The sequence below is a fragment of the Gadus morhua genome, chromosome 15, assembly GCF_902167405.1.
Source record: "Gadus morhua chromosome 15, gadMor3.0, whole genome shotgun sequence".
NCBI lineage: Eukaryota > Metazoa > Chordata > Actinopteri > Gadiformes > Gadidae > Gadus > Gadus morhua.
In genome coordinates this window covers 21,007,636-21,033,186 of record NC_044062.1, presented here as the reverse complement: position 1 = coordinate 21,033,186, position 25,551 = coordinate 21,007,636, and the positions used below count along the sequence as shown (strand labels likewise).

Sequence of the window (25,551 nt, the reverse complement as noted above, 5' to 3'; positions counted from 1 at the left end):
GTTCATTAAGGCTGGATAGGCTTATTTTTATTGGTTATTTGTTAGTAATAGTGATTTGGTTCTACTCACTATATAGTAAGGCATTGTTCCCACAAAAGGAAAAGGTCTCGGCCCATCAACACCCATCTTTGTAAAAAATGTAAACGGCCAAATGCCATACCTGCAAAGTAGAAAGACACAAAACAATAGGTTAAGTAATATAAGCATTAACTCTTTATGCCCCCACAAGCATCCAATGGAGACGCTGTCAATCACATTGCTTATGCCCTTATGCTATTGTATTAAATGCAATACACAAACAGAAGAAATGACACAGAAAACTCTAGTAGCCTACATTAGGCTGCAGTATTTTACTTACAACAGCAATAGGGTTAAGGCGAGAACAATAAGAGTCCATGTCGTTACCGAGAAAAACGGTAAGAAAAACATGTTTTCGGAGTTGAAACACAGATTCTGCTGCGTTTTAATCGATGAAGTATAATCATGTGCGCACCGGAGATGGTTCAAAGTGCAGATCTTGGTTTGGAGAACATGTGGGAGGAGCTACAACTTCCGTAAGGGATTTTGATAACAGTTGAAAAACTGTTATGCAACTGATGACAACTGTTCACCTTCGGACTTGAAAATAAGTGCCATTTTATGTATGTTTTTAGAGATTTGAAACATAATAATCCATTGGATTTTGTATGTTGCTAGCACTTTACAAAACAGGTACATTGATATAACCAATCAATATTTTTCATATTTCAATGAACTATTTATAGGCTGAATTCAAAATGCTTTGAGATCTTTATTATTGGATGAATGACTCTTGTGGCAATTAAACCGGTGTTACATCGAATTCTGCGACCCACCGAAAAGTTTGACCCCAGGGGGCGGGTCTTTCCTGACATTAATTCTAAATAGCATTTTACACAGTAGCCTATAGAAATGCTAAAAGGATAATCAACTAATTAAACACTGACTGCTGTAGCTTTTTATGGGGAAAGAAGCAACGGTGATGGACCATACTAAACGCCTAATCCATTGTATGGGTATTTTAAATGCAAATCAAATCTATTCATGATGCACATTTAATAACTAGGTGAGGGGTTGGGGGAGATGTTATGTTTTATTTATGTTTTTGTTATAATGCACACCGTCTTTTCGACTTCATACCTGTCTACTTCAAACTCGTGCTGCGTGCATGTTGCAGAAAATGTGCAACAGCGCCTCCTGGGGTCACACTTTTCGGTGGGTCGCTGAATTCCGGATCCGTTCAATGGTTACACTTGATATGCGCTACTGTGCTCTGACTGATCTAATGATCTAATTTTCATCTCGAGGTTTTATAACTTTTTATGAAGGCGCTGATTATATGGATTTTTTTGTATGGATTTGATGTACATTTATTTATTATTTTATTTATATTTTAATGTAGGCCTATATATTTTATTTTTGTATATATTTGTTTCGCTTTTCTAAGTTTTACCGAAACTTTTGATTATTTAAACAGTTATATAACATAGGATATGCATAATAAATAATTTATTTATATTTTTGCAAGTTTTATGTTTTTATAATTCCTAATAATTTACAATCTATATATTATTAAGATCTAACATTTGATCTAAACTGTATCTTATGCTGAACATTATTAAGCCAGATGTGATGCTGTCATGCGCAGTTTTAGTTTTTGATGACTGCTTCATTAGGCACGGGAGCACACATTTTTCAGTCAACCTTTGAAACTTGATTACATACTTTAAAAAGCATGCGGAACAGGTAGGCCAGGCTCTTGAAGCTCTCACTTAGAGAAAGTGTATTTTAATGTGGTGACATGAAACTGACCAGGAATACTTATAAATGAAAAGCCAATAGATGAGTATGCATCTGACAGCAGCACTATATGATTGGTTGTCTTCTGTAGGCCTATTGTAGGCTGTTTGATATTGGGGGGATCTAGGATTTTCGAGAAATATTAGATCATGAATTGCTTTGAGTGAGTTTGTAAAAGGAAGTGTTATTATTCATATCTGATTTTGTGGAATTTATCTTTATCGTGGCCTTTTTTGTGAGCCTCTGTGAATTTCAATTGGTTATGATTCTGCGCAACAAGCGCGCAGTCCAACGCGCAGAACAGCGCGCAGCAACAAGCGAGCCTTAACAGCGAGCAGGAGAGTGCTCAATGTTAACGCGCATAGATACAGTATATAAAGTTGCCTTGCCTTGCCTCGTATTAGGCCAATAGGGGGCGGTAAGACCTTGAATCCTCCTACTGGTATCATGGACCGGTATCAGTCCATTAGAGGGCGGTAAGACATTGGATCCTCCTATCAGTCCAATAGGGGGCGGTAAAACAGAACCCTTTCCTCCCACTAGTAGGGGGCGGTATCAGTCCAGAAGGGGGCGATAGGCACTTGGAGCTGTGATCGCCGGCTCTTGGAGCCGGGTAAGAAGAAGAAGACCTGACTGGAATATACACATTCAGAAGGTTGTGGACAAATGTAAAAAGGTTATAAATATAATGAGGTGTCTAGTTGGAAAAGAGTGGGGGGCGGATAGAGTGGCACTAAAGGGTATATATGATGGTTTAATTAGAGCAGTTATAGATTATGGGAGTGTGGTATATGGGGCAGCAGCAGAGACACATATGAAGAAACTGGAAGGTATACAGAATCAGGCATTGCGTTTATGTACAGGCGGTTTTAAAACAACACCTATAGCTGCGCTGCAGGTAGAAATGGGGGTCATGCCTATTGATTTGAGAAGGCTGCAATTGTCACTGACATACTGGGTGCATTTACAAGGACATAGCAAGGACCATCCAGCGCAAGACACGTTAAAACCTAGTTGGGAAAAAGAGAAAAAGGAAGTTAGGAATTTTGGTTGGACAGCAGTGCAGAGGGCAAAAGAAATTGGAATTGAAAAGATACAGTTTAGTCCAACAGTACCAATATCAGCACTCCCACCCTGGATTCTTCCAGATGCTACAGTAGATCTGACAATTCTAGAAAGGAAAAATAATGATAGAGAGTTTGTTTGTAATGCCATAAGTGTGCAAGAGTATATTGATAAATGCTATGGTTATGTAAAGATATATACAGATGGATCAAAGAGTGCAGAAAGTAAAGTAGGAGTAGCATTTTGGGTCCCAGAATTTCAGGTGCGGGTGGGTAAAAGGGTCAATGATGAAGTATCAGTGTATACAGCAGAAATGATTGCAATATTATTGGCAATACATTGGGTAGAGGAAACTAGACCAGTAAGAGTAACAATATGTTCTGACTCAAGTTCAGTTCTAACCAGTCTACAGAGCAGTAAGTCAGATCGCAGGCCGGACATTCTAATAGAGATAAAACAGATTTTATATAGAATAGAGATGATGGGTATAACAGTGGTGTTTGTGTGGGTACCGGCACATATTGGAGTGAGAGGGAATGAGGTGGTAGATAAGGTGGCAAAAGAGGCAACAAAATGTGAAGAAATTGAATTGCGCATAAATATCAGCAAGATGGAGGGTAAAAACATAATTAAAAGGAAAATGAAGGAGAAATGGCAGAAGAGGTGGGAGGAGGAGAGGAAGGGAAGGTGGTTTTATAAAATTCAGAGGAAAGTAGGAGAGGCCAGGGGAACAGGAAGGAGCAGAAGGGAAGAAACCGTAATATCACGGTTAAGATTTGGACATACAGGGCTAAATGCATCGTTGTTTATGGTTGGAAAACATGACACAGGGAGGTGTGATCATTGTGAGGAGCAGGAAACTGTAGATCATGTAATGAACATTTGTAGAAAGTATGAAGTAGAGAGACGACAAATGCAGGATAATTTGGCAGAAATTAAAGAAAGATATGAGTTAGAGAATATATTAAGGAAAATGTCAGGAGATAGATGCTATAGGCACGTATTTGGATATTTAAAAGAAACAAATTTGATAAAGAAAATATGAAATCCGGGTAACTCAGGGTTACAATAGTAAATAAAGATGCATAAAGAAACCAGTAGGTGGCGGTAATGCACATGTTTGTTTGCCAACCGCCAATAAAACCAAATAGAAGAAGAAGAAGAAGAAGAAGACCTGACTCTTCAGGACAAAACGAGAATTTAAACCTGACGACGACCTTGCTGCTGTTTCGGGCTGTCAGATTGTAATAAATAACAACTCATCATCCCACACTTATCAGGTATGGAAAAGGAAAAGTCCCTACACTTCACATTCTGATATAACACCAGATCCTTGGCCTTAAAGTTTTAGCCAGATGTCCACAGAGCGCACACAGCTAATTTAGCCAATGGTATCTCGGCTAACATGCGTTTGGGCGACATTAATGTGAAAGTAATTATTAACCATTTTATCTGTATATTCTATATATTCTTTGTGAAAAAAATTATATTTATATTAATGTAGGACCATATGGAAATGGAATAATAGTCTTTAGCTTAAACGGAACCAAACAACTACGGGAACTCAAGGGGACCAAAACGTACTTCGACTTTCACTCATATTGCCAAAGCATTTTTGTTTTGGGGATAAAAGAGCCGAATAAGACAGACGAGAAAAACAACATGTTATTTGATGAAAGTTATGCATTTAAACAATTTGTGATCACAATATCGCCCACATAGGGACGTCCTTGTAACGTGCCTTTGGTTTCATAACAATGTACGTTTGTAATGCAACTTTGTGTAAAGAAGTCTCGAAGCGTTACATTTTCTCAAGTGATTGAACGCTTCATAATTGACAAATGTGCTAATACAGGACAACGGTTGGTTATTGGGACACACACGCACACACAATGTCCCCAGCTTGTCAGTTTACCGCCATTGAATACAATCTGATAAGACTTGCACTAAGAATTTGATTAGTGGGGCATTCCACTCAAGGAATTGTGACTAATACTAATCAAAAAATAAATTGAATGGGGTATTTATGCTGTGAGGCTAACGATGTGTCTTTGTTTGCAGTTCTGGTTTCTCGCTGTAGGGCCCAGCCATGTTTCTCACCATGGCGCTACTGAGGAAAGGGATCCCCGGGAAGCAGTGGATCGGAAAGTACCGGCGACCGAGGGCCATCACCTGGCAGATGAAGCGCAACATGGTGAACCAGCTGGAGCGCGAGGCGGAGAACGAGTACTGGATCAGCCGGCCCTACATGACCGCTGAGCAGGAGTTCTGCCACGCAGCAGAGCGCAGAGCCCAGAGCTGGCTCAAAATTAAGGAGAGCAGATTCTCCAAGTTTCCTGAACACAAATACATTGCAGATCACCTCAGCCACCTCAACACCACCAAAACGTGGTCAAGTTAATTGGAACAATGAACTTGTTTTTTTCCCCCTCATGTTCTATGGGTGATAACTGTAAATTAAACCTCTGTTTTGTGTATAGATTGGTGAATGTGTTTCTAGTTAATCCCGTTCGATTCAAATCTCCCTGCGACATGATCATTACTTTGAAGTTGTCTCTTATCTGTTGTGTTGTGTGGGGTTATCACACCATGCAACACAACTTTTCGTAATTTTTTATTGTTTTTTAAAACGATGGTTGAAACCTATTCATCTTTGATAAGTTTTCCTTTTTTTGTGAACATTAATTTAGCATGGTTCGCTCTAATTGCTATATATGATAAATGTATGTGGGTGAGCCTAAATCAATTGCTAAGTAAATTATTACAGCAAGAGCATATTTGACTAACACTGTCTGTGGTCCACGATAAAGATACTACCATTGGGAAATCAGAAAATAAATTATTTACCTAACCCATCCTACAGTATGAGTTGGGAACAGAGGGCGGCCTACTCCAGAGTGGTGCCCGGACACCAACTCTAGGTGTAGTGGCGTGCCCTTGCCGTGGTTATAGGCAGGGCAGCAGTGTTAACGTGCATGGATTTGTTGCGTGGGAGGAAACCGGAGCAGCCGGAATAATCGGCAACTACAATGGAGTGGGTAGAGTCGTTCTGCGGAGGGTGCAGGCGTGCTTCCTCTCCGGTAGGTGGCGTTCCACGAGCTATCATTGCGTAAACTGCTGATAAAAATAAGTAGAGCCGTAGCCCCTCCTTTGCCGCGTCCAACTCAACACTTGCTTGTGGTGTGGTGGTGCTGAAGTGGTGTTCTCGTCCACTGGATTTGATGCTCAAGAAGGAGCCTCCAACGCATCACCACCGCACTGATGTCTCAACCAGGGCTTGGGGCAGACCACGGTTTCTAGGATTACCCCTCGTTGTCTGCAGAGGTAGATGATGAGGACAGGTGTTCGGAGCGTTTACTCCACGGATTGCAACTGACTGGGAAGTAAGGTTTACCAACAGCTACCCCCCATCGGATGACTTGAGTGAGGAGTCAGAATGGCAGGGGGTCGGAGAGGACTTGTGGCCCCTCAAAATACTTTTTTGGAGAATATTGTCAGACGATCAAATGGTAAGCGTCTCTAGCACTTTGTAGAAAATAAAGATGCTGCGAAGTAAAACATCACTAGTAAGTGACTGGAAATAGACCCACTATGTGAGATGGTAATCTGATACTAATAGCCTACTAATCACGATTAGGCTGCAATCATCTCTCGTGCATCTTAATTGAGATGGAGTTTGTTGGTACAAGCTTTATTATAGTGTGCCCACGCTATGACACAATGAACACTGTTGTGTGCTACCTAAGCATTGTGTTGGCCACTGTCTACAGTACACCAAGGCATCGGGGAGACCTATGGTTTGTGAACGATGCTCAGCATTCCCTCGGTGCTGTGCAGGTGATGAGAGGGAGATTACATCTTAGAGCCAAGGATCTGACACGTAGCTGTTGTATGAACCATCAGTTAAAGTGAGAGCATGGTCCTCCGTTTGTCGTATCTGGGAGCACATTGTTGAAATGTGAATAATTCTGTTCTCAATACCTAATTACTAACTTTGTACAGTGAGTCGATCGGCTTCCCTTTCCTTTTCACGGGGGAATACGCAGGCCCACATCCATTTTTCCTTCCGTACCGATCGACGAACTGGAGCCCATCTCACCCCTGTCCTTTAATCGTAACACTGGTAACATCTCAAACCCCGCCTGCATCTTTGTTTTATTTAACACAAAACAGGGTACAATTATTTTTTTATACATTTACAAAAATGTATATTTCCACGTGTGTGTGCGTGTGTGTGTGTGTTTGTGATGGGGTATTTCACACTGAATTGAGACTCTATATCATCAAAGTAACTCTTATTGAAAACTTTGCCTTGAATGTTTTGAAGGTAAAATAAAGGTGCTCTCATTGTTAAAATGTTCAATAATTTCCCAGTTATATTTATAATGATGTAAGTAAGCACTTGCACAGGTATAACCAATGTCCCCAATCAGAGAGGATTTTTTTATAGAACAGAGGAGTGTTGATGATGTTTGGGCTGTCTTTATATTTCTGTTTGTGAAGTCACAACTGGAGCTTTAAGGTTTTTCAACATCTTGAAAGTGTTAAATGTTATTTCTAAATAATTTTAAACAGTAACATATTCACATGAACATCAGGCGAAACGGGATGGCAAGTCACTCACATAGTACATACTGCATTCTCAAAATACAGCTGTATTCACAGCTGCTTCTAAATAAACTGAGGTAGACCATTGATGTCTATGGTGACCAGTGGAGGAATACCAATGGCAGACATCCACTTGACTGTGAAGAGAGACAATAATGACCAAACAACCAGATGGTTAGGCCCTAGTCTTTGATTTGGGCCCTGAGTGTTTTCACTGGCCTCTCTCTCTCTCTCTCTCTCTCTCTCTCTCTCTCTCTCTCTCTCTCTCTCTCTCTCTCTCTCTCTCTCTCTCTCTCTCTCTCTCTCTCAGTTGATGGTTTGTTTTGGGGACTATACTGTATGGATACTGAAGCTTCTCCAGTATTCTCTTTCCAAGTTCCAAGTATCGGTTTTTTCGCTACAATCACATCACATTGTCTTTTGCATGACTTTCAATGATGTTTATTGTTTGTTATTTGTTAACCATATAAATATTTTATTCATTTTTTTTCTCTTTTTATAATGTGTATTCTTTCAGTTTGGACACTGTCACATAGACAGACAGGTACTATTCAGCATACTATCATTTCAAGTGCTCCCTCTAATATTGTCCCATCTAATACCCTCTTCTTTGTGGCTCCTCTTAATGTTCTATACCATATGCTGTTCATTTACAAATGACAAATGAATGTCCACGTTGCTATTATCATAGTTATGCTTTATTCCAAATGTATTGTCAAAAGTTGACCAAAGCCATCAGACTTAACCTGCTTCCTTATTACTGTAAAATAATACATTTGCATGGAACGCCTACCTAATCATGTTTTAAAGTGGTTTTATAGTCATCATCGATGTGGTGAATCGTGATGGTAGAAATCATAGCGGAGTGGCTTGCCTTTAGCTCACTGTTGTGTGTCCTTGTTTGGTCTATAATCAGCAGCACTGTGTGTGTGTGTGTGTGTGTGTGTGTGTGTGTGTGTGTGTGTGTGTGTGTGTGTGTGTGTGTGTGTGTGTGTGTGTGTGTGTGTGTGTGTGTGTGTGTGTGTGTGTGTGTGTCTAGTTTAATCCTAAACATTGTGGTATAAATGTGTTTTATGTGTTAAAGAATGTATGTTATACAAAGGCCGTCAGAAATCCCCCCTGCTGTTTTGTATGCAAACACGACAGCTTTACCCCTTGCCAAGTCCACACACTGAGGCTCTTGCTTATAAAGACATTAATGCTCTAGCTTGTTTAGTAACTGAATGCACATGACCACCTTTATACAATAAAACGGATACTGGTGTTTCAGGTCTGCTGGCCATGTAAAGTAGAGCTCCGAAAATGAACCCATTGAAGCCTGAGGCTGTGTTGCTGAAAAAATCTCAATTTGACGAATAACCGTAATTGGCTCTTAATGCTCTTAATCCTATTACATCTTCAGCAGGTGACTCATCATCCATTGATTCAAATTGATTAACACGCAATCCATCCCCACATTCCATGCAACCCTTATTTGACCTTTAAATACTGATGATGTCCTTCTTGTTTATATATAGACTTAAAAACATGTTTTGACAGTTTTTATATCCTTTCTATTTATGACAGACACCAACTTTGTTCTGGGAAACGCTCAGATCGTAGACTGGCCAATTGTCTACAGTAATGATGGCTTCTGCAAACTGTCTGGCTACCATCGTGCTGAGGTCATGCAGAAGAGCAGCACTTGCAGGTATAGTCAATAGGATGTTTAAACAGTGGAGCGAATGAGATAGCTGCTCCGTGCTGGTGTTATAAATGTTTCAGGATGCTGTTTCTGGTGCATTTCTGTTGTCCAGGGGCCTGTAAGCTCTTATTTTGGTGCTACCTGGTGCTTTGCTTACCCCTGTGTGCACGCTAGGTGTGCGTAACCAAGGGCAACTAGGATCCAGAGAGCCTGTCCAAACTGTATTTATTATTGATGTTTGCCGTCGCTGTAATGTTAACTTTACCGTGATTCCACCAGGGATGGCATCTGCTGGTCTATGTGCAGTTATGGTCTCTTGACGTGTATTAGTTTGTTTGTTTTGGTGTTCAGCTAACCCTCTGCTGGATACTTACCGGCTGTGTAATGGATTCCTTCACATTCTAGGCTTTCTAAACTGTTAACATCACCTCACACTGCCTTTAAAGGCACGAGTGTGTGGCTGTGTTAGTGTGGGCACACTTGCGGCAGTGTGTGTTTGTGTCTGTCTTTGTCAGGGTCTTTGTTTGCATGCAGGTCCGTGAACCACCTTTCTGTGCGTGTGCGTGCAGCGTCACAACGTGGCCTCATTAAAAGCACCCTTCCCGCTGAATTTCATCTCAAACTCCTGGGTTATATTTAGAACATGCTAGAACATGCAGCTTCTTAGGGTGGCAGTAACAGCCACAGTGAGACGAATGTGAGCACCACGTGGTTATATAGGCTCATGGATGCTTGACCCCCCTGCTCCTCGCACATGCCGTCAGCAGATTGTATAGAAATGTACACAAATCGACATCAAGAACACACCATTGTCATGTATAAACATATGTTGTGTTCTACAAATACTTTTCTGTCTGATTTAACAAAGATTTCTGTTAAAAATATAAATAAAATATTTTTTTCTCATTCCTTATTCAACCTTTTTACAGCTTCATGTATGGGGAGCTCACAGATAAGGACACGAGTGACAAAGTGCGGCTAACGTTTGAGAACTATGAGATGAATTCCTTTGAAATACTAATGTACAAGAAGAACAGTAAGTAGCACTACCAAGTCTGGAGGGGGTGGGGGGGGGGGGTAACTTTTACATGCAAATGCATTCAGGCTAAGTAGAGTTCAAAGACAACCCAAAAGTATTGTACCGCTGTATTAATTATTGGCAGACCTTGGATATTCAACACAGATATGTTTATTATATTCCAAAATCTAATCTAATCCTATTTCTACAAGGTGATAATACACAATATTGATAGTATTACTACCAATACACTAAAATTATATTGTTTGCCCAATACCTACATAATTACACAATAGATGGGTTAACCCTAATCCTATTAAATAATATATAAATGAATACCTTTGGTTAACATGAACCCCATTACCTATGCTATAAGTAACACCATTATTAAACATGGCAACCTTTAGTAAATGATAACTAGACCATTAAAGTTATCTGTTAATTAACTTTAAGTTAATTGTTAGTTAATGCTTACGTTTCAGGAACGCCTGTCTGGTTCTTCGTAAAGATCGCTCCGATACGAAACGAGCAGGAGAAGGTGGTCCTATTCCTCTGTACCTTCAGTGACATCACAGCCTTTAAACAGCCCATCGAGGACGACTCTTCCAAAGGTTTGGGTCAGCAAATAACAGTGCAGCTGTTTCTATGGAACCATACATAAAGCTGCCCACCAGATGTGTGATGCTGCTGAATAAAACCACTGTGTATTGCAAAGGGATAAAAAAGTATTCTTATTTAGAAAAGTTTATTTAGAAACCGGCATCATCCGTCAGTTAGAGGAAAGCTGTTCTGAGTGCTTTCCATTTCATTAATTCATCACTATTGTTATTCCCCCAAGAATGTCAGAATTCATGCTATAAACAATTGTTTATTTTTTCTCATATTCTCAGTAAAGTGAGTATCATTCCTGAATCAAAGTTTATTATTTAAGCCCCTGTCAGTCTGTCTCCTCAGAAGCCACGTGCATAAGCAAAAGCTTGACCTCAGTGTGCTCAAAAACCCACCTTGTCATATGTGGGAAGGTAAGTAACCGAATCCTCTGGTCCGCAGGCTGGGGGAAGTTTGCCCGTTTGACCCGTGCCCTGACCAGCAGTAGAGGAGTGCTGCAGCAGCTCCAACCCACCGTCCACAAAGGAGAGAACGTCCACAAGCACTCGCGCTTAGCTGAGGTACCAGTACTTCCTGAAGGGGTCAACGGTTGCGCTCTTTATGACGGTGGCATCCCACACACCAACTCCTCTCCATATATCCACAAACCAACAACACACCAGGATCAATACACCTATCATGATTAATGAAATGTGCTTGTATTGCCGTGGCCCTTTAGTGATGTAGTATAGTCATTGTCTTGGAGTAGATCTGAGATGTAAAGCATTCATTCATTCCGTTTTGAAATCGTAAAGATTATTGTGGAAGTGTCTACTGCAACGGTGGAACTTAAACCCCAGGCTCCAGCACTGGCTGCAGTCTGGGCAGGGATGAGTTAATATATAATGAGAACTAACTTTGATGTGACTGCAGCACCTTGGCCTTCTGAGCCCTTCTATATAGGAAATCCTGTTATTATAAATTATTATAACATTTGTGAAGAGCTGAGATGATTGTTTTATTAACACTGCTATTGTAATTACTAAACATATATCGCTGGCTTAGTCATCAGCACCAAGCACCAAAGCTTAAAATAATACTCCTATAGCAATGTGCAGCAGGGTATAGTGTACGAGGACAGGGTTAGTAACCTGGAGGCAGGGAAGCAGTGAGGGGGCTTTTATCGTTCTTTTCATATATATTTCATTGCGCTCGTACTTCTCGTACCATGTGGAAGATGAACAAAAGCCTGTGTTGCGCTGGGGCTCCTGCCAGGCCAGTTGAGCTCTGCTCAGTGCTGGAGAATCTCACGCAGCCCGAGCATGACTGCTGGCGTGGGGCCAAGCTCAGGTTGGAAAGGGGGCGGGGGACTTTCAAGAAACAAGGTATTTTTAGGGCTTCCTCTTTAAAATTGATTTTGTATACATATGAAAGGCCTCGTGGACAGATATAATGAATTAACGCCCTGTGTTATGGATGTGCTGTTTTGATTGATGAGACAGCATCCCCCTTAGCAGGGGCTGTCAAGATATGCACAGTGATGCATTGTTGCTCAGGATTAGGGATGGTGTTTAACTGCAGATCCGATCATAAAAGACTTGCAACGTGTTGCCCAGGTCCGTGTGTGTTTCACTGGTGGGTCACCATATAAAGCTCCATCCGGTTAATTCAATACAGTCCAAAAAAAGTCTCCCCCAATCTGTAATAGTAAAAATACTATAATGAACTATTATACTATAACTCTATATAATTGTATTATTCCAAAAGACACAAAAACTACACACAGTATATTTATATATATATATATATACTGTATATATATACTGTATATATAAATGTATGTATGTACACCCAAGATGCACAAAATCTGTGGCATGATGGATCAAAGTTTTTGGAGTGTTTTTGGTTTTGTTTGGTTGACCTCTGACCCCTACGTTCTCCTACACCCGGCTCCCCAGGTGCTGCAGCTGGGCTCCGACATCCTACCTCAGTACAAGCAGGAGACGCCGAAGACCCCGCCCCACATCATCCTGCACTACTGCCTCTTCAAGACCACTTGGGACTGGGTGATTCTCATCCTCACCTTCTACACGGCCATCATGGTGCCCTACAACGTGTCCTTCAAGACCAAGCAGAACAACGTCACATGGCTGGTGGTGGACAGCATCGTGGACGTCATCTTCCTGGTGGACATCGTGCTCAACTTCCACACCACCTTCGTGGGCCCCGCCGGCGAGGTCATCTCGGACCCCAAGCTCATCCGCATGAACTATCTGAAGACCTGGTTCGTGATCGACCTGCTGTCCTGTCTGCCCTACGACGTCATCAACGCCTTCGAGAACGTCGACGAGGTGAGTGAGTGTGTGTCTGTGTGTGTGTGTATATGTGTGTGTGTGTGTGTGTGTGTGTGTGTGTGTGTGTGTGTGTATGGGGGGGAGGAGGGGTCTTTTCATTGAATTGTCCTTCTGTGCTTTAGTGTTTTTTTTGAGATGGAATACATATTTTATGTCCTTGAGCTGGTCTCTATGGGAGGGGGAGGTTTGACTGGTGTGACATTAGAGTCTCTTCAACCCCCTAATTGGAAAGGATGCACATACTTACCCATGTGTGCATGTCATGTGCTAATTATGCATTCATTAGCCGGCAGGCATCCCATAGCATGTGCCTGCTATGTATACTTCATAACTGTTAAAAATTCCATGAAGTTTGATGATTTGTTTATTATACTGGTAAATAAGCAGGTTTGGATGCTACCTCTCGCTCTAAAGCCCTGGAGTCATAGCATGGAGGTTGTGGTCCAGTCAGAGTAATGAGCGAGGGCTACAAAAAGTGTTGCTGAGGAGTCATGCTGTTCCCTGCGCCTTGTCACCATCGCCCCCCGCCGCTACCATTTTAACACCTCACGGAAGTCGGCATAAGGTCTGAACTGGGGTCAACCACGTGGTCCGTTGTGTAACGATGCGTTTGAACCGAGTGCTAAAGGATAAAATCCGTAGGCACTGTGATTTACCAGCGGCGGTCTCAAACCTCCCCTCTCTTCTCTCCAGATGCATTTCTCATTTACACAATTTCAAACTTGAAAGAGCGTATTCCCAGTGCGCTCTCCCCCTCACCTCGCCAGCTCGTCACACGCTGGCTCGATGGGACAGTCATGAGAAGAGGCCGTTGGGAGCCTCTGTCTCCCTCTGTTCGCTGTCATATTAGGGTTGTGTTGCATTTTGCGACGCTGCCGTTCTGAACAACAGAGCGGAGACTCAGCTGTGAGACAAATTTATTACAATTAGCATCTGTTTTCATTTTCATGACGGCACAAATTGAAGGTAAGATAAAACTGTTGACTTCATAGTACATCAGTCAACAGTCCACACTTCTCAGACATAGATGTACATGCGGGCAGGTTGTGTTAATGTTTTGGAAGACTAGATCAAGTGTTTACACGCTGGCACAGTGGTCTGCACCAGTGTCTCATTGGAATTCAGTTCTCTCTGATGCATTGAAGACGTAATGTTCCTTGGGATGAGATGAGGTGATTTCTGTTTTACGCACACACACACGCACCACGGACACACACACACACACACACACACACACACACACACACACACACACACACACACACACGCGCGCGCGCGCACACACACACACACACACACACACACACACACACACACACACACACACACACACACACACACACACATAGGAATAACCAAAAATAGAATGCACATTTACAGATTAAATGAAGCCACTGTGACCTGTGCATGGCAGTTTTCATTGCGTGTATGCATATTTGTCGGAGTGTGTGTGTGCATGCATATGTATCCTTAATTGTCACTTCTCAACATTTGCGTGTTTGTCTATCTGTGACTGTACTAGTGTGTGTGTGTGTGTGTGTGTGTGTGTGTGTGTGTGTGTGTGTGTGTGTGTGTGTGTGTGTGTGTGTGTGTGTGTGTGTGTGTGTGTGTGTGTGTGTGCGGTTCTGCCACTGTGCAGAAATGGCGTGTAGAATGCTGTTGAAGCATTTGGAAAATCCCACGTGTAAACCAGAGGTAGCAAGACCCATCAGTAACACACGCATACGCACGCACGAACACACACACACACACACACACACACACACACACACACACACACACACACACACACACACACACACACACAAACACACACACCAGGCCCTATGAAAAGATGTGGCTATGCTTTAAGGCCTGGTTGCCGGGAGGGTTAAGGCAGGTTGTATTGCACCAACAGCATTTTGACCAAGTCTCTTCTTTCAGAGTTTCAGCAAGAATGCTTGAAGCAAGTACAAAATACTGAGAGGTCAGGAGATGGGAAAAACAAAAACACAAACCATTCAGACTTATTGCGATGACTGTGCATGTGCATATTTTTATGCTTGGGCACTACCAGAGGATTTATATGTTTACAGAGAAGATCCAATTTAAAATCGGTTGCTGATGTTTTCTAGCTAAACTATAACTCCATTGTGAGACAGCAATCCCCACTGTTTATTTTCTTTCGTGAGTGTTTTGTTTGTTTGTTTGTTTCAAGAGTGGATCTGGCAAAGATGACTTACAATTATGCACTTCGTAGATAATTTGTTGACTTGGCTTTCACAGTAATTAATGACTTCAGTCTCACTTCAGACTCTCAAGGGGCATGTGTGGGCAGAGCAGATGGGCAAACACATGAAATGCTTGCTAAATGCATGTTGCTTCAACAATTATTTTTGCGATTAATAAGCCTACACTTTTCCTTTCATTTGACACATTCAATAATAGATTATCTCATCTTTTGAGTTCATTGCTTATCACTGAATATTGTTTCCCATTTCCCTTTTACTTTCTTTCTCATCTGTATGTTTTGATTGCATGCCCCCTCTCCCGCTCTTCCATGGGACGTGGCGGAAGAATTGGAATCATGGAGCTGTCACTCAAGTAGGCTCCAGTTTTATCTCATCGATTCCGTGAGGATTTGATCCATTTACCTCTAGGAGCATGAATGCCCTCAGTTGTTATCAACGCACAGTGTTTGGTAAAGAGCACACGAGTATTGCTGTAAGACTGGCCTGGTTACTGTGAACAATCATGGACATGTATCACATCCTTTCTTTTTTGGCAGTGTCAAATGCTTACATAGTAATAACTTTAATCATTACGAAATAATGGTATAATTGCCAAGTACAGAGCATTGCGGTGAAATCCACATCCATATTATTTATTTTATATAGTCATGTTCAGCTACATGTTGACCCAGGCCCAGGTCATGAATGGACTCTTGTTTGTCACCCATTCATCACATGGCCGGTTCGATATTTTATTACCTGTGCTTCTTACTCTATTTTATTATATTATATCCATCCATTATGACATAAAAAGTATATTTTTATTTCTAAAATGTTGGTTTTAGGCATTTCAATATTATAATGAGCGATGTTCATACTGGGGTATTAATGGCACCAAGCATCAGAGAGATCTGTGAGATATTTTCACATATTAGAACGGATGCACAGTAATATTATGACCGGAACATTCATAACTAACAGCAGTTAACAGTAGACATTAGATATGTAAAAACAATACAGTTACCAGGATGTAATAAGGTGGGAGGCCAAAAACATTTATTCAGAAGACAAATAGAATTTGATGTGTTTACGATGCCAGCTATTCCCCTGTCTGTCTCGTTATTATGTATTGCATTTATCTTTGTCCGTATGCTAGCAGTGAGTCCCAGCAGCTCATTAAAGCCAATATACAGAGCCGTTGCGTTGTTGTCAGCAGAATCCCCCTGTCAAGAACCCATCCAATCCATTCAATGCAATCTGCTATGGTAGAACTTATTTCTGTGTGTGTGTGTGTGTGTGTTAGTGTAGGATTAGTGCTAGTCTGGCCAGTGTGTTGCTTTTAGCTCCCTCACATCCGTTTGCATTGGGGTTCCTGGTGTCAGCAAGACAGTCCCCTGGAGGGTCGGTTTCTGTTGATAGAGACAGAAGGAAGAGTTAGGGTTACCCTGTTTTCAATCTTCATTTTGGACCATAATGGAAGTCTACGCCACAACGCTCCACTATACTTGATACATTGTGCCCACTACTACGATACACATGGGCCAAATCCCAAAGTGAGCCCTGAGGACTAAGGACTAAGGACTCACAGACTTAATTGATCTCAGGTGCCAAGGGAATGAGTATGTGAGGCCACATGGGCTCAGATAGGAATATATGGGATTTGGACAGCACTTCACGAGAGCACATGTTACCTTGGCAACGTTTATTGACAAAGATGTTGCTGACACTTGCCGGTTTGGGAATTCTCATTTTTACTTTTTTTTAGTTTTTTTGTAAATGCAATGAAAACAATCGGCTACAGCAATTTATTGATATTAAAAAATATAATTTTTACTTTTGAATACTTCAGTATAAAGGATGTATTGAATAGTTTAGGTGATTATTGACCTACACATACTAATCATAAGTCAGAACGGGCTACATTTGGCTGAATTATGAAAGGTATAATTAGTAATATGAAGAGCCGTTTGGGAGCCAAAAGAGTAGGCTCTTGTTGGTGAGCTGATCCAAATCATCAACAAAAGAAAAGCTTGAAATTCCCATCTGGTCGCGCATTGACAGTAGCGTTGTCTTGTTGTTTACCTTCCTAATTTCCGGATTCCCGTATGGTCTCCGCGGTAAACGTCACAACGCTTTCAACTGTGGGTAATTCCCTTAGGTGAAGTTTGCACTGATGCAGACTCACGGAAAGGGCTCGGTAAGTGTGGACTCAAACCCTCTCGCCCTTTGGAATTCGACATTGGGATAGCCCTAAAGCCTTAATAATTTCGTGAGAACGCACAACAAAGTCTGTGAGTCCTTGAGTCTGGACATTGGGATTGGGCCACTGTCACCCCAAGATTTTTGTACACACCCCACTGTTCCATCTTGCATGTCTGGGTAGATGTGTTGCACTCCTCCCCCCACTGCTCATTGGCACTGAGCCTTGTCTGTCAGCAAGAGGCGGGATCAGTCGAAGGCATCTGTTAGCGCTCTACCCGATGAACCAACGGGGCGCCCCAGATCAGCCTCTGTTTAACTGGATGTAACTAAGAGCGAGGCTCTCCAGTCTCAGATAATTGATTTGAGGAAAAGCAGTAAAGAGCAGGGGGGTTGGCAGGGAACTGTCATCAGATCAAGTGTCACCAATTTACTGCAGTAGTGCAGTAGTAGTCCCACTGCTCACCACGGCACATTACTGAGATCAATCACCTCGCACACACACGCACGCACGCACGCACACACATGCATGCAGACACACACACACACACACACACACACACACACACACACACACACACACATCACCAATACCTATGCCACCGCACAAGAGAAATCCCATCCTCTGGCCGGTGTTATTGCTGTCGCTATGAATTTATCACCCTGTGGGGTTCCAATACGGAGTAGCATAAACAGTAAGCCTGTCCATATAATGAATAACACAATCCGATCCAAGCACAGTATCATCGTAGTTTGAAAGTCCTATCTATTCAAACCAAATCTTTTCTTTTAAACGTGCTACTTTTCATAGTTGTCAAAAGGAGAGAAATATGATGAAATGTCGTCTAGCCCATCTTAGGTTTCAATATTCATTTACTGACTACATATTATGGTGCTTCTGGGAGTGGTCAGTCATCATCACTCGCTTTGTAGTTAAGTTCACCTTAAGGATGTGGGAAACATTCACATATTGTAGATTCATTTACAATTTTGTTTTGTTGTTGAAGAATTAAATGTTGGGACAGTTATCTTTAGGAATACAATTTACAGTTTATAGAAATGTTTGTGTTTTTTAATGGAAAACACACCAGTCTCCACTGGTTCTTGTCGATGTGGCCTGGTTCTGCCTTCAGGAATGATTGAATATTCTGCAAATTGTTTCACGTCTATGTTTTATTAATTATAGGTTTTTTAGCACATGCACACAGACACCCACAAGCCCACTCACAAAATCTTAAATTACACAAAAGTACATTCGGGGCTATATTGCTCTCATGGCAACATTCATAAAACACACACACATTCACACACACACATTCTCTGTGACAACATTTGATAACAAACACAATATTGCCTATTTAGTCCAACATCCGTGGCAGGCTATTAAAGTGTTGTCCTGTGTTCCTGACATCTTAACCTCTGTTCTCCCCCTGTGTCCCTCCAAATGAAGGGGATCAGCAGCCTCTTCAGCTCCCTCAAGGTGGTCCGCCTGCTCCGTCTGGGTCGAGTGGCCCGCAAGCTAGACCACTACATCGAGTACGGGGCCGCCGTGCTGGTCCTGCTGGTGTGTGTGTTTGGACTGGCGGCCCACTGGCTCGCCTGCATCTGGTATGGAGGGTTCAGGTCCACATCCTACAGCGATGTGTATGCTATGCTATGCTACAGTCTACCCTATGATGCTACTACTACTATACCACACGCTTCGCTGCTATACTATACTGTACAACATTCTACAATACTGTACGTAACTACTAAAACTTTACCATGCTATAACATAGTATGGTATAATATGCTATACTATCACATACTATTCCATACAATGCCATACTATACTATAGTAAATATAGAATAGCAAAATATAGCATAGTAAATATTCTATATTATACCGTCCTATAGTGTGCTACACTTTATAATAATTGAATATGCTATGCTAATATAATATGCTATACTATGCTCTACTATACTATAGTTGCATACACTATACTATACTTACATAAATCAAGATGTAATACTTTTTATAATATGCTAAACTACACGACCATACTTTATGACACTATACTATACATTCCCATGCTCCCATACTATACTATACTTGTATGGATAATATAAGAGAGGAGTACAGCACTCAGACTAGCAGACGGGTGTAGAGTGGAAGTCTGAAAAACGGAACAGATGAAATTGTAATGTTTGCAATAGAGTTAAGGGGAGATTGTGTTTATGGCAGTAGAGAGCAGAAACTGCGTTTTAATACCTACTACTGACACCGGATTCAACCAAGATATGTATTGCGGTTACCCAGTCCTGCTGGCAGCTTGTTTGTTGAAGTTGTAGCAGCATCACATATGCCTGCCGCCTCCTATTATCACAACAACAGCAGCCATGTTAAGTAACGGTTGCTATGATAACAGCTGTTACCACGAGTCCTTTTCACAAACGGTTCACACCGACCCCAACACGTCCTCCTCCTCCTCCGTCGCCTCCCGTCAGGTACAGCATCGGGGACTACGAGGTGATCGACGAGGACACCAACATCGTGCGCCTGGACAGCTGGCTCTACATCCTGGCCGAGACGGCGGGTACGCCCTACCGCTTCAACGCCAGCGGCTCCGGCAAGTGGGAGGGCGGGCCCAACAAGGACTCGGTGTACATCACCTCGCTGTACTTCACCATGACCAGCCTCACCAGCATCGGCTTCGGCAACATCGCGCCCACCACCGACGGGGAGAAGATCTTTGCCGTGGCCATGATGATGATCGGATGTGAGTGTGACCGTCCTGTTTCTGTGTGTTTTGTGAATTGTTGTCAGGTATTAAAATGATCACATGATGATGGTCCTGTCCAGAACATCTCGTCAGACGGTGATGTTGTACGTTATGAAAGAAGAGATAGATTTTTGACTTTGTAAATTTGAATGATGAAATAGGACATGTAAGTCGTTAAAAAGTGATAGATAGCATGTACACTCACAGTCTAATTCTTTCGGGAAAAAAAAATCACGACTAATAAAACAACGCCGAAAAGGACAGATATTATAGTCATCATTATTATCTCAAGGCTAAGAAGTTGAACAACTTCCGGAAACAGGGTTTGATTGTGTTCATATATCAGCACACATTAAGTACACAGCACAGCCGGAAGGCATCTTTATTTTCTCTTTGATTATGATTGAATCGCTCTTCTGGAAGTTCTGCCTTTGTGAAGTGAATCAAATATTCTGTTTAGTTGGCAAGACGCATATAACTTGCCAACTTTGAGCTAATTAAGAAACATGCAGAGAGAGAGAGAAAGAGAGAGAGCCAGGGAGTTAGGGGAGAGAGGGAGGGGGGGAGAGATAGAAGAAAGGCACATTTCACAGGACCAGACAACCCATGCTCATTACCTGATTAGTTACATTTGGAGCCCTTGTGTAATTCCAAGTGTAAGTCAAGGTGCTGCATGGAGCACGTGGTAAGAATGGCTGCTGCCGTTGCCGCCGCATCTCCCGCAGCACTGCGGTCTTTGGTGGCAGGCCAATTACAGCGAGCGAACAGCACACTACACCTGTTAAACTAGGCTGAAACGTCTCTAAAGAGAACTGTAAGGAGAGAGCACTTTTACCCATCATTGGTACAAAACAAAACCAACAAGTAACACAGTACCAAGAGGCCACGTTGGAGGATGCTCCGGGGCATAATCCCTGCTGGAAGTGGGAACAGGGACACCTTGGGAACCACCCCCCCCCCCCACCCACAAGATTAGTGTCTGAATAATGGAGAGAAATCCCACAAAACTAGTAGAATACGAGCTGGTTTATCCAATACAGCACACGACGCGTTAAGAAACCACTCTTTAGTGTCACCACACTCGGGGAGAGAAGCGTCTAGAGAGCGGAGAGATGAAAGAGTGATGTGCGCAGAAAGCTTTTTGTTTCCTCCTCTCCTCCATCTCCTCCTCTCCTCCTCCTCCTATCCTCCAGCCAAGACATTAAACATTTATTAGTAAGCTGCAGCTCTTTCCACAGCGAGCTGCGCTGAGCTGTTGTGTGTGACTGCATTCAGATACCAGCAGCAGTGCCTCAGAGAATAGCTGAGACCGCTGGATCAATGTACAAACACACACAACCACGCTCACACACACACACACACACGCCTACATACACACGAGCCGAAACTAATACACACACTATATATCACTGGCACACATGAAGGCAGGCGCACAGGCACAGCACACACACGCACAACTACATATACACACACACACACACACAAACACACACACGAAAAACACACACACACAAACACACACTATCACTGACACACATGATGGCAGGTGCACACGCACAGGCACACAAACACACACGCACACACACACCAACCACTCTAACCTAGTCTGAGACTGCAGCCCCCCCCCACCCCCCCATCATGAGTGCATTGTATTCTGTCTGCTGTTTTACACCTGGTGCTGATTCTGAATGCAATCGCCCCGGGCTAGCAGCCAGCTCACACACTCACAGGAGGCTCACACTGTACTACTCACACAGTATTCTGCTTTCGCTCACGCCTGCTCACTTCCTTTCTTTCGTCTGTCTCTCTCCGTCTGTCTCTCTCTTTCACTCTCTTGTTATATTGTCTTTTTTTACAATGCGAAGAAGAGATCTCAGAAATGATCTGAGATCCTCAATATGTGGCACAACAGATCGCCTGCAGTGCACTAAGTCAGTGGGGCTTGGTGAGAACAACTCCCCCGTTCCACTGTTCCTCTGTCTCTATGAAATATGAATGCATTGATATACCGTGTTCTATTTTTACCATGTGCACCGTGCTGGCACCCGAAGATCACAGCGTGACAAGCATGGTGTAGCGCATCGAGGAGCTGAATCCAGGGACGTGTCGGGTAGTCTGTGTGTGTGTGTGTGTGTGGGGGGGGGGGGGGGGGGGGAATACATATGTCCTGTTGCCATGGCAACCGATAGTCCGGAGCCCATTAATTTAGTGACAACTGTCTTGTAAATACCTTCAAACTAGCCAGCTGCTGGATACGATACAAAGGTCCAAGCAAGGGAACGGCCTCATTGGTATGAGCTGCTATGAGATAATAAATGCTGCTCTGGTTGTAATTGCTCTTTAATTGTCAGACAGACGCTTGCTTGGTACCTTGCGAAGGATCTTGGTTTAGGTTTTTTCCTGTGAATTTGCCATACGAATCTCAACAAAATTATATATTTGTCAAATGTGACATATTTGACATTTGACAATTATATATTCTGACTAGTTTTGCTAGTTACACAACTTCAGACCTGTTAATGTGGACCTCTAAAGGTGTCACTTTGCAGATTTGTAAGGTGATATGATTTCTTTCCTCCTGCGGTTATGTAAGCACATGCTGAAAATGTACCCACTTTCTTTTAACCATGTGCACTTATCCTAAGAGCATGCATCAATATAATGAATTATGATTTCATAATATATGACATCCCTTATATTCATTATTACATCTATCATAGTCAGTGTACTGTATATGCGTATTAACAGATGCAAGCCCTGGGGACACTGCTGTAAAGTGACAGGGATGAAAGGAGTAAAGTTGTACTTATCGTTGCCCATAAGGAGTTCATAGCGCTTTTTAATGAGCTATTATTCCCTGGACAGTGTAGCATCCCTTTGATAATGTACCATCAACACAACAACACAACAACAAAATACAAACACGCATGCAAAAACACACACACCACACTCATCCCTATCCCCCCCAACACACACACACAACCCACTAGCCACACAAGGCCAAACAAATACACATATGCTCTCTCACTGGCATACATGCAGGCAGGAACACGCACGCGCACACACATACAAACACACACACACACACACACACACGCGCACAGGCATACTGTCAAGGGTCGCTGTCATCATCTGAGGGTAATTGAAATGTGGGCTTGGCATGTTTTCTCTCAGTCCCCTCTAGAAGGGCTAATTAGGACCTCACTGCCAAGAGAACACCGCACACACACACACACACACACACACACACACACACACACACACACACACACACACACACACACACACACACACACACCTAAGTTCTTTGATCTGTACACACTCTGCAGCTGTTTGTGCTGTGTCGTTGGCGTCCACACACCTTGTCTACATACTGCTGTACATATTGACATTTAGATGGTATTTCTATTAGTGTTCATATTCTATCACCAGGTGAACTCACAACACTGTTATCCATGAATATAGAGCGCTATGGGTATGGATATGGTATCTTTACTGCTATATTTTTTTAAGTCAAAGCCTAAATACACCTTTGTTTCATCTGTCAGCTATCAATATATATATTAATCAATATAATTCATGACTCAAAGGACATTGGAAGGTAAAGGTTTTAATGCATATGTTGATTTTGTTGATATATATGTGAATATGCTTTTCCAGTTTGACAGTTTTCCTTATTGAAACCCTTCTAAATAGCACTTGTATGATAGCATCTTAAATAATACTTTCATGAACCGTATTTTTACTCACTGTTTCTACACTTGCCCACGCACATGGATTAATCACTTTCCATGTCAATTCTTTTTGACATTTTTGATAATTTGGCTTCCTAAAATTGACCACATTCTGTCCCCAAATATTGTGTGACACATATTTCAATAACCAAGCAGAGAAGTTCTGCTTGCCCCCAATGCCCCCCCATTGCATTGAAATTAAATGAAATATAATAATAATAATAATAATAATAATAATAATAATAATAATAATAATAATAATAATAATAATAATAATACATTTTATTTATAACGCACTTTCTCATCAATTCAAATATAATAAATAAAAAACTATCCCCCTCTTCTCTTTGAAACAGCCCTCCTCTACGCCACCATCTTCGGTAACGTGACAACCATCTTCCAGCAGATGTACGCCAACACCAACCGCTACCACGAGATGCTGAACAGCGTGCGGGACTTCCTCAAGCTGTACCAGGTGCCCAAGGGCCTCAGCGAGAGGGTCATGGACTACATCGCCTCCACCTGGTCCATGTCCCGGGGTATAGATACTGAAAAGGTATCTCGAACTGTAAGCCAGACATTCATTCACTTGCATGCACGAATGTGGTCTGTGTAGTTAGACCTGTGGCCTGTTTAGTGATCTGTGTGGACTGTTTAGTTAGGTGTGTGGTCTGTGTAACTAGACCTGTGGTCTGTTTAGTGATCTGTGTGGACTATATAGTTAGGTGTTTGGTCTGTGTAGATAGACCTGGGGTCTGTTTAGTGATCGGTGTGGACTGTGTAGTTAGCTAAGTGGTCTGTTTGGTGTGTTGTCTTAGTAGTAAGTTGTGTGGGCTGTTTAGCGAGCAAAGTGGTCTGTGTACTTAGCGGTGTGGTCTCTCTACTTAGCATCGTGGTCATGTAGTAAGCTATGTGCAGGGCTCTCAAGTCTCACGCATTCGGCGTGAGACACACGCAATTAAACCCATGCACACGCTCACACGCCACACGCCACACGCCACACGCTCACACGCCACACCATTTGGGCCGCTATTTAAGAGTGGAACAGGTAGGAAACAAATGGGTTTCCCGTACGTAGGGTAACCAGACATCCTCTTTTGCCCGGACATGCCCTCTTTTTGAGACACACAGGATTTTATTATAGCCTCATACATGTTCACTTTGAATTTGCGTTGCGTTTGTCTGGGTCGTTCACAAACTAGTTGGCTACGCCCTCCCCTACTCAGTTCTGTTCGCTTTGCATTGGTGGAAGTGAGTAGGGGGGGTGGTTAAGTAGAGCCTTCAGATTGGACGGTTTGACTTACTTGAGTTACCGTCATGTTTTGTATTTATTTTTTTAGCATTATTGTTTTATAGGGACAAACATTAACAAATCTCTCCTACAGGGGATTGATAAAGTTCTATCTACAGAAAGAAACACTTGGTCATACTTTACACACTTTACCACAGCATTGGCCTACTGAATGCCACAGATATATTTTAAGCATTGTACTGAATTCCACATAAATGTA

At 42.3% G+C, this 25,551-nt stretch overlaps 3 protein-coding genes across 6 annotated transcripts in view; 2 read left to right on the top strand and 1 right to left on the bottom strand.

Annotated features, from left to right (window-relative positions):
* LOC115559586 (cytochrome P450 3A27) overlaps positions 1–533 on the bottom strand; it is a 28,338-nt gene extending 27,805 nt beyond the window's left edge. For 2 of the 4 annotated variants that reach the window (XM_030378477.1, XM_030378479.1), the window contains exons 1-2: positions 359–533; positions 70–160 (exon numbers count right to left, since the gene is read on the bottom strand). In XM_030378477.1, coding sequence (XP_030234337.1) covers positions 70–160; positions 359–429 — 162 coding nt within the window. In that variant the 5' untranslated portion in view covers positions 430–533. The remainder of the gene's footprint in view (positions 1–69; positions 161–358) is intronic. The other 2 variants (XM_030378478.1, XM_030378475.1) reach the window with 2 other exon arrangements.
* Positions 534–3,978: 3,445 nt separating this feature from the next.
* On the top strand, positions 3,979–5,655 carry mrpl57 (mitochondrial ribosomal protein L57). Its single transcript, XM_030379525.1, has 2 exons — positions 3,979–4,163; positions 4,945–5,655. The coding sequence occupies exon 2, from the start codon at positions 4,973–4,975 to the stop codon at positions 5,282–5,284; it is 312 nt and encodes a 103-aa protein (XP_030235385.1). The 5' UTR covers positions 3,979–4,163; positions 4,945–4,972; the 3' UTR covers positions 5,285–5,655.
* Positions 5,656–5,755: 100 nt separating this feature from the next.
* The window catches only part of kcnh1a (potassium voltage-gated channel, subfamily H (eag-related), member 1a), a 31,701-nt gene continuing 11,905 nt past the window's right edge, over positions 5,756–25,551 (top strand). The window contains exons 1-9 of the mRNA XM_030379526.1: positions 5,756–6,392; positions 9,058–9,181; positions 10,105–10,211; positions 10,676–10,804; positions 11,244–11,362; positions 12,740–13,132; positions 18,995–19,152; positions 20,032–20,303; positions 24,397–24,596. Of these exons, the coding sequence (XP_030235386.1) occupies positions 6,320–6,392; positions 9,058–9,181; positions 10,105–10,211; positions 10,676–10,804; positions 11,244–11,362; positions 12,740–13,132; positions 18,995–19,152; positions 20,032–20,303; positions 24,397–24,596 (1,575 nt within the window). The 5' untranslated portion in view covers positions 5,756–6,319. The remainder of the gene's footprint in view (positions 6,393–9,057; positions 9,182–10,104; positions 10,212–10,675; positions 10,805–11,243; positions 11,363–12,739; positions 13,133–18,994; positions 19,153–20,031; positions 20,304–24,396; positions 24,597–25,551) is intronic.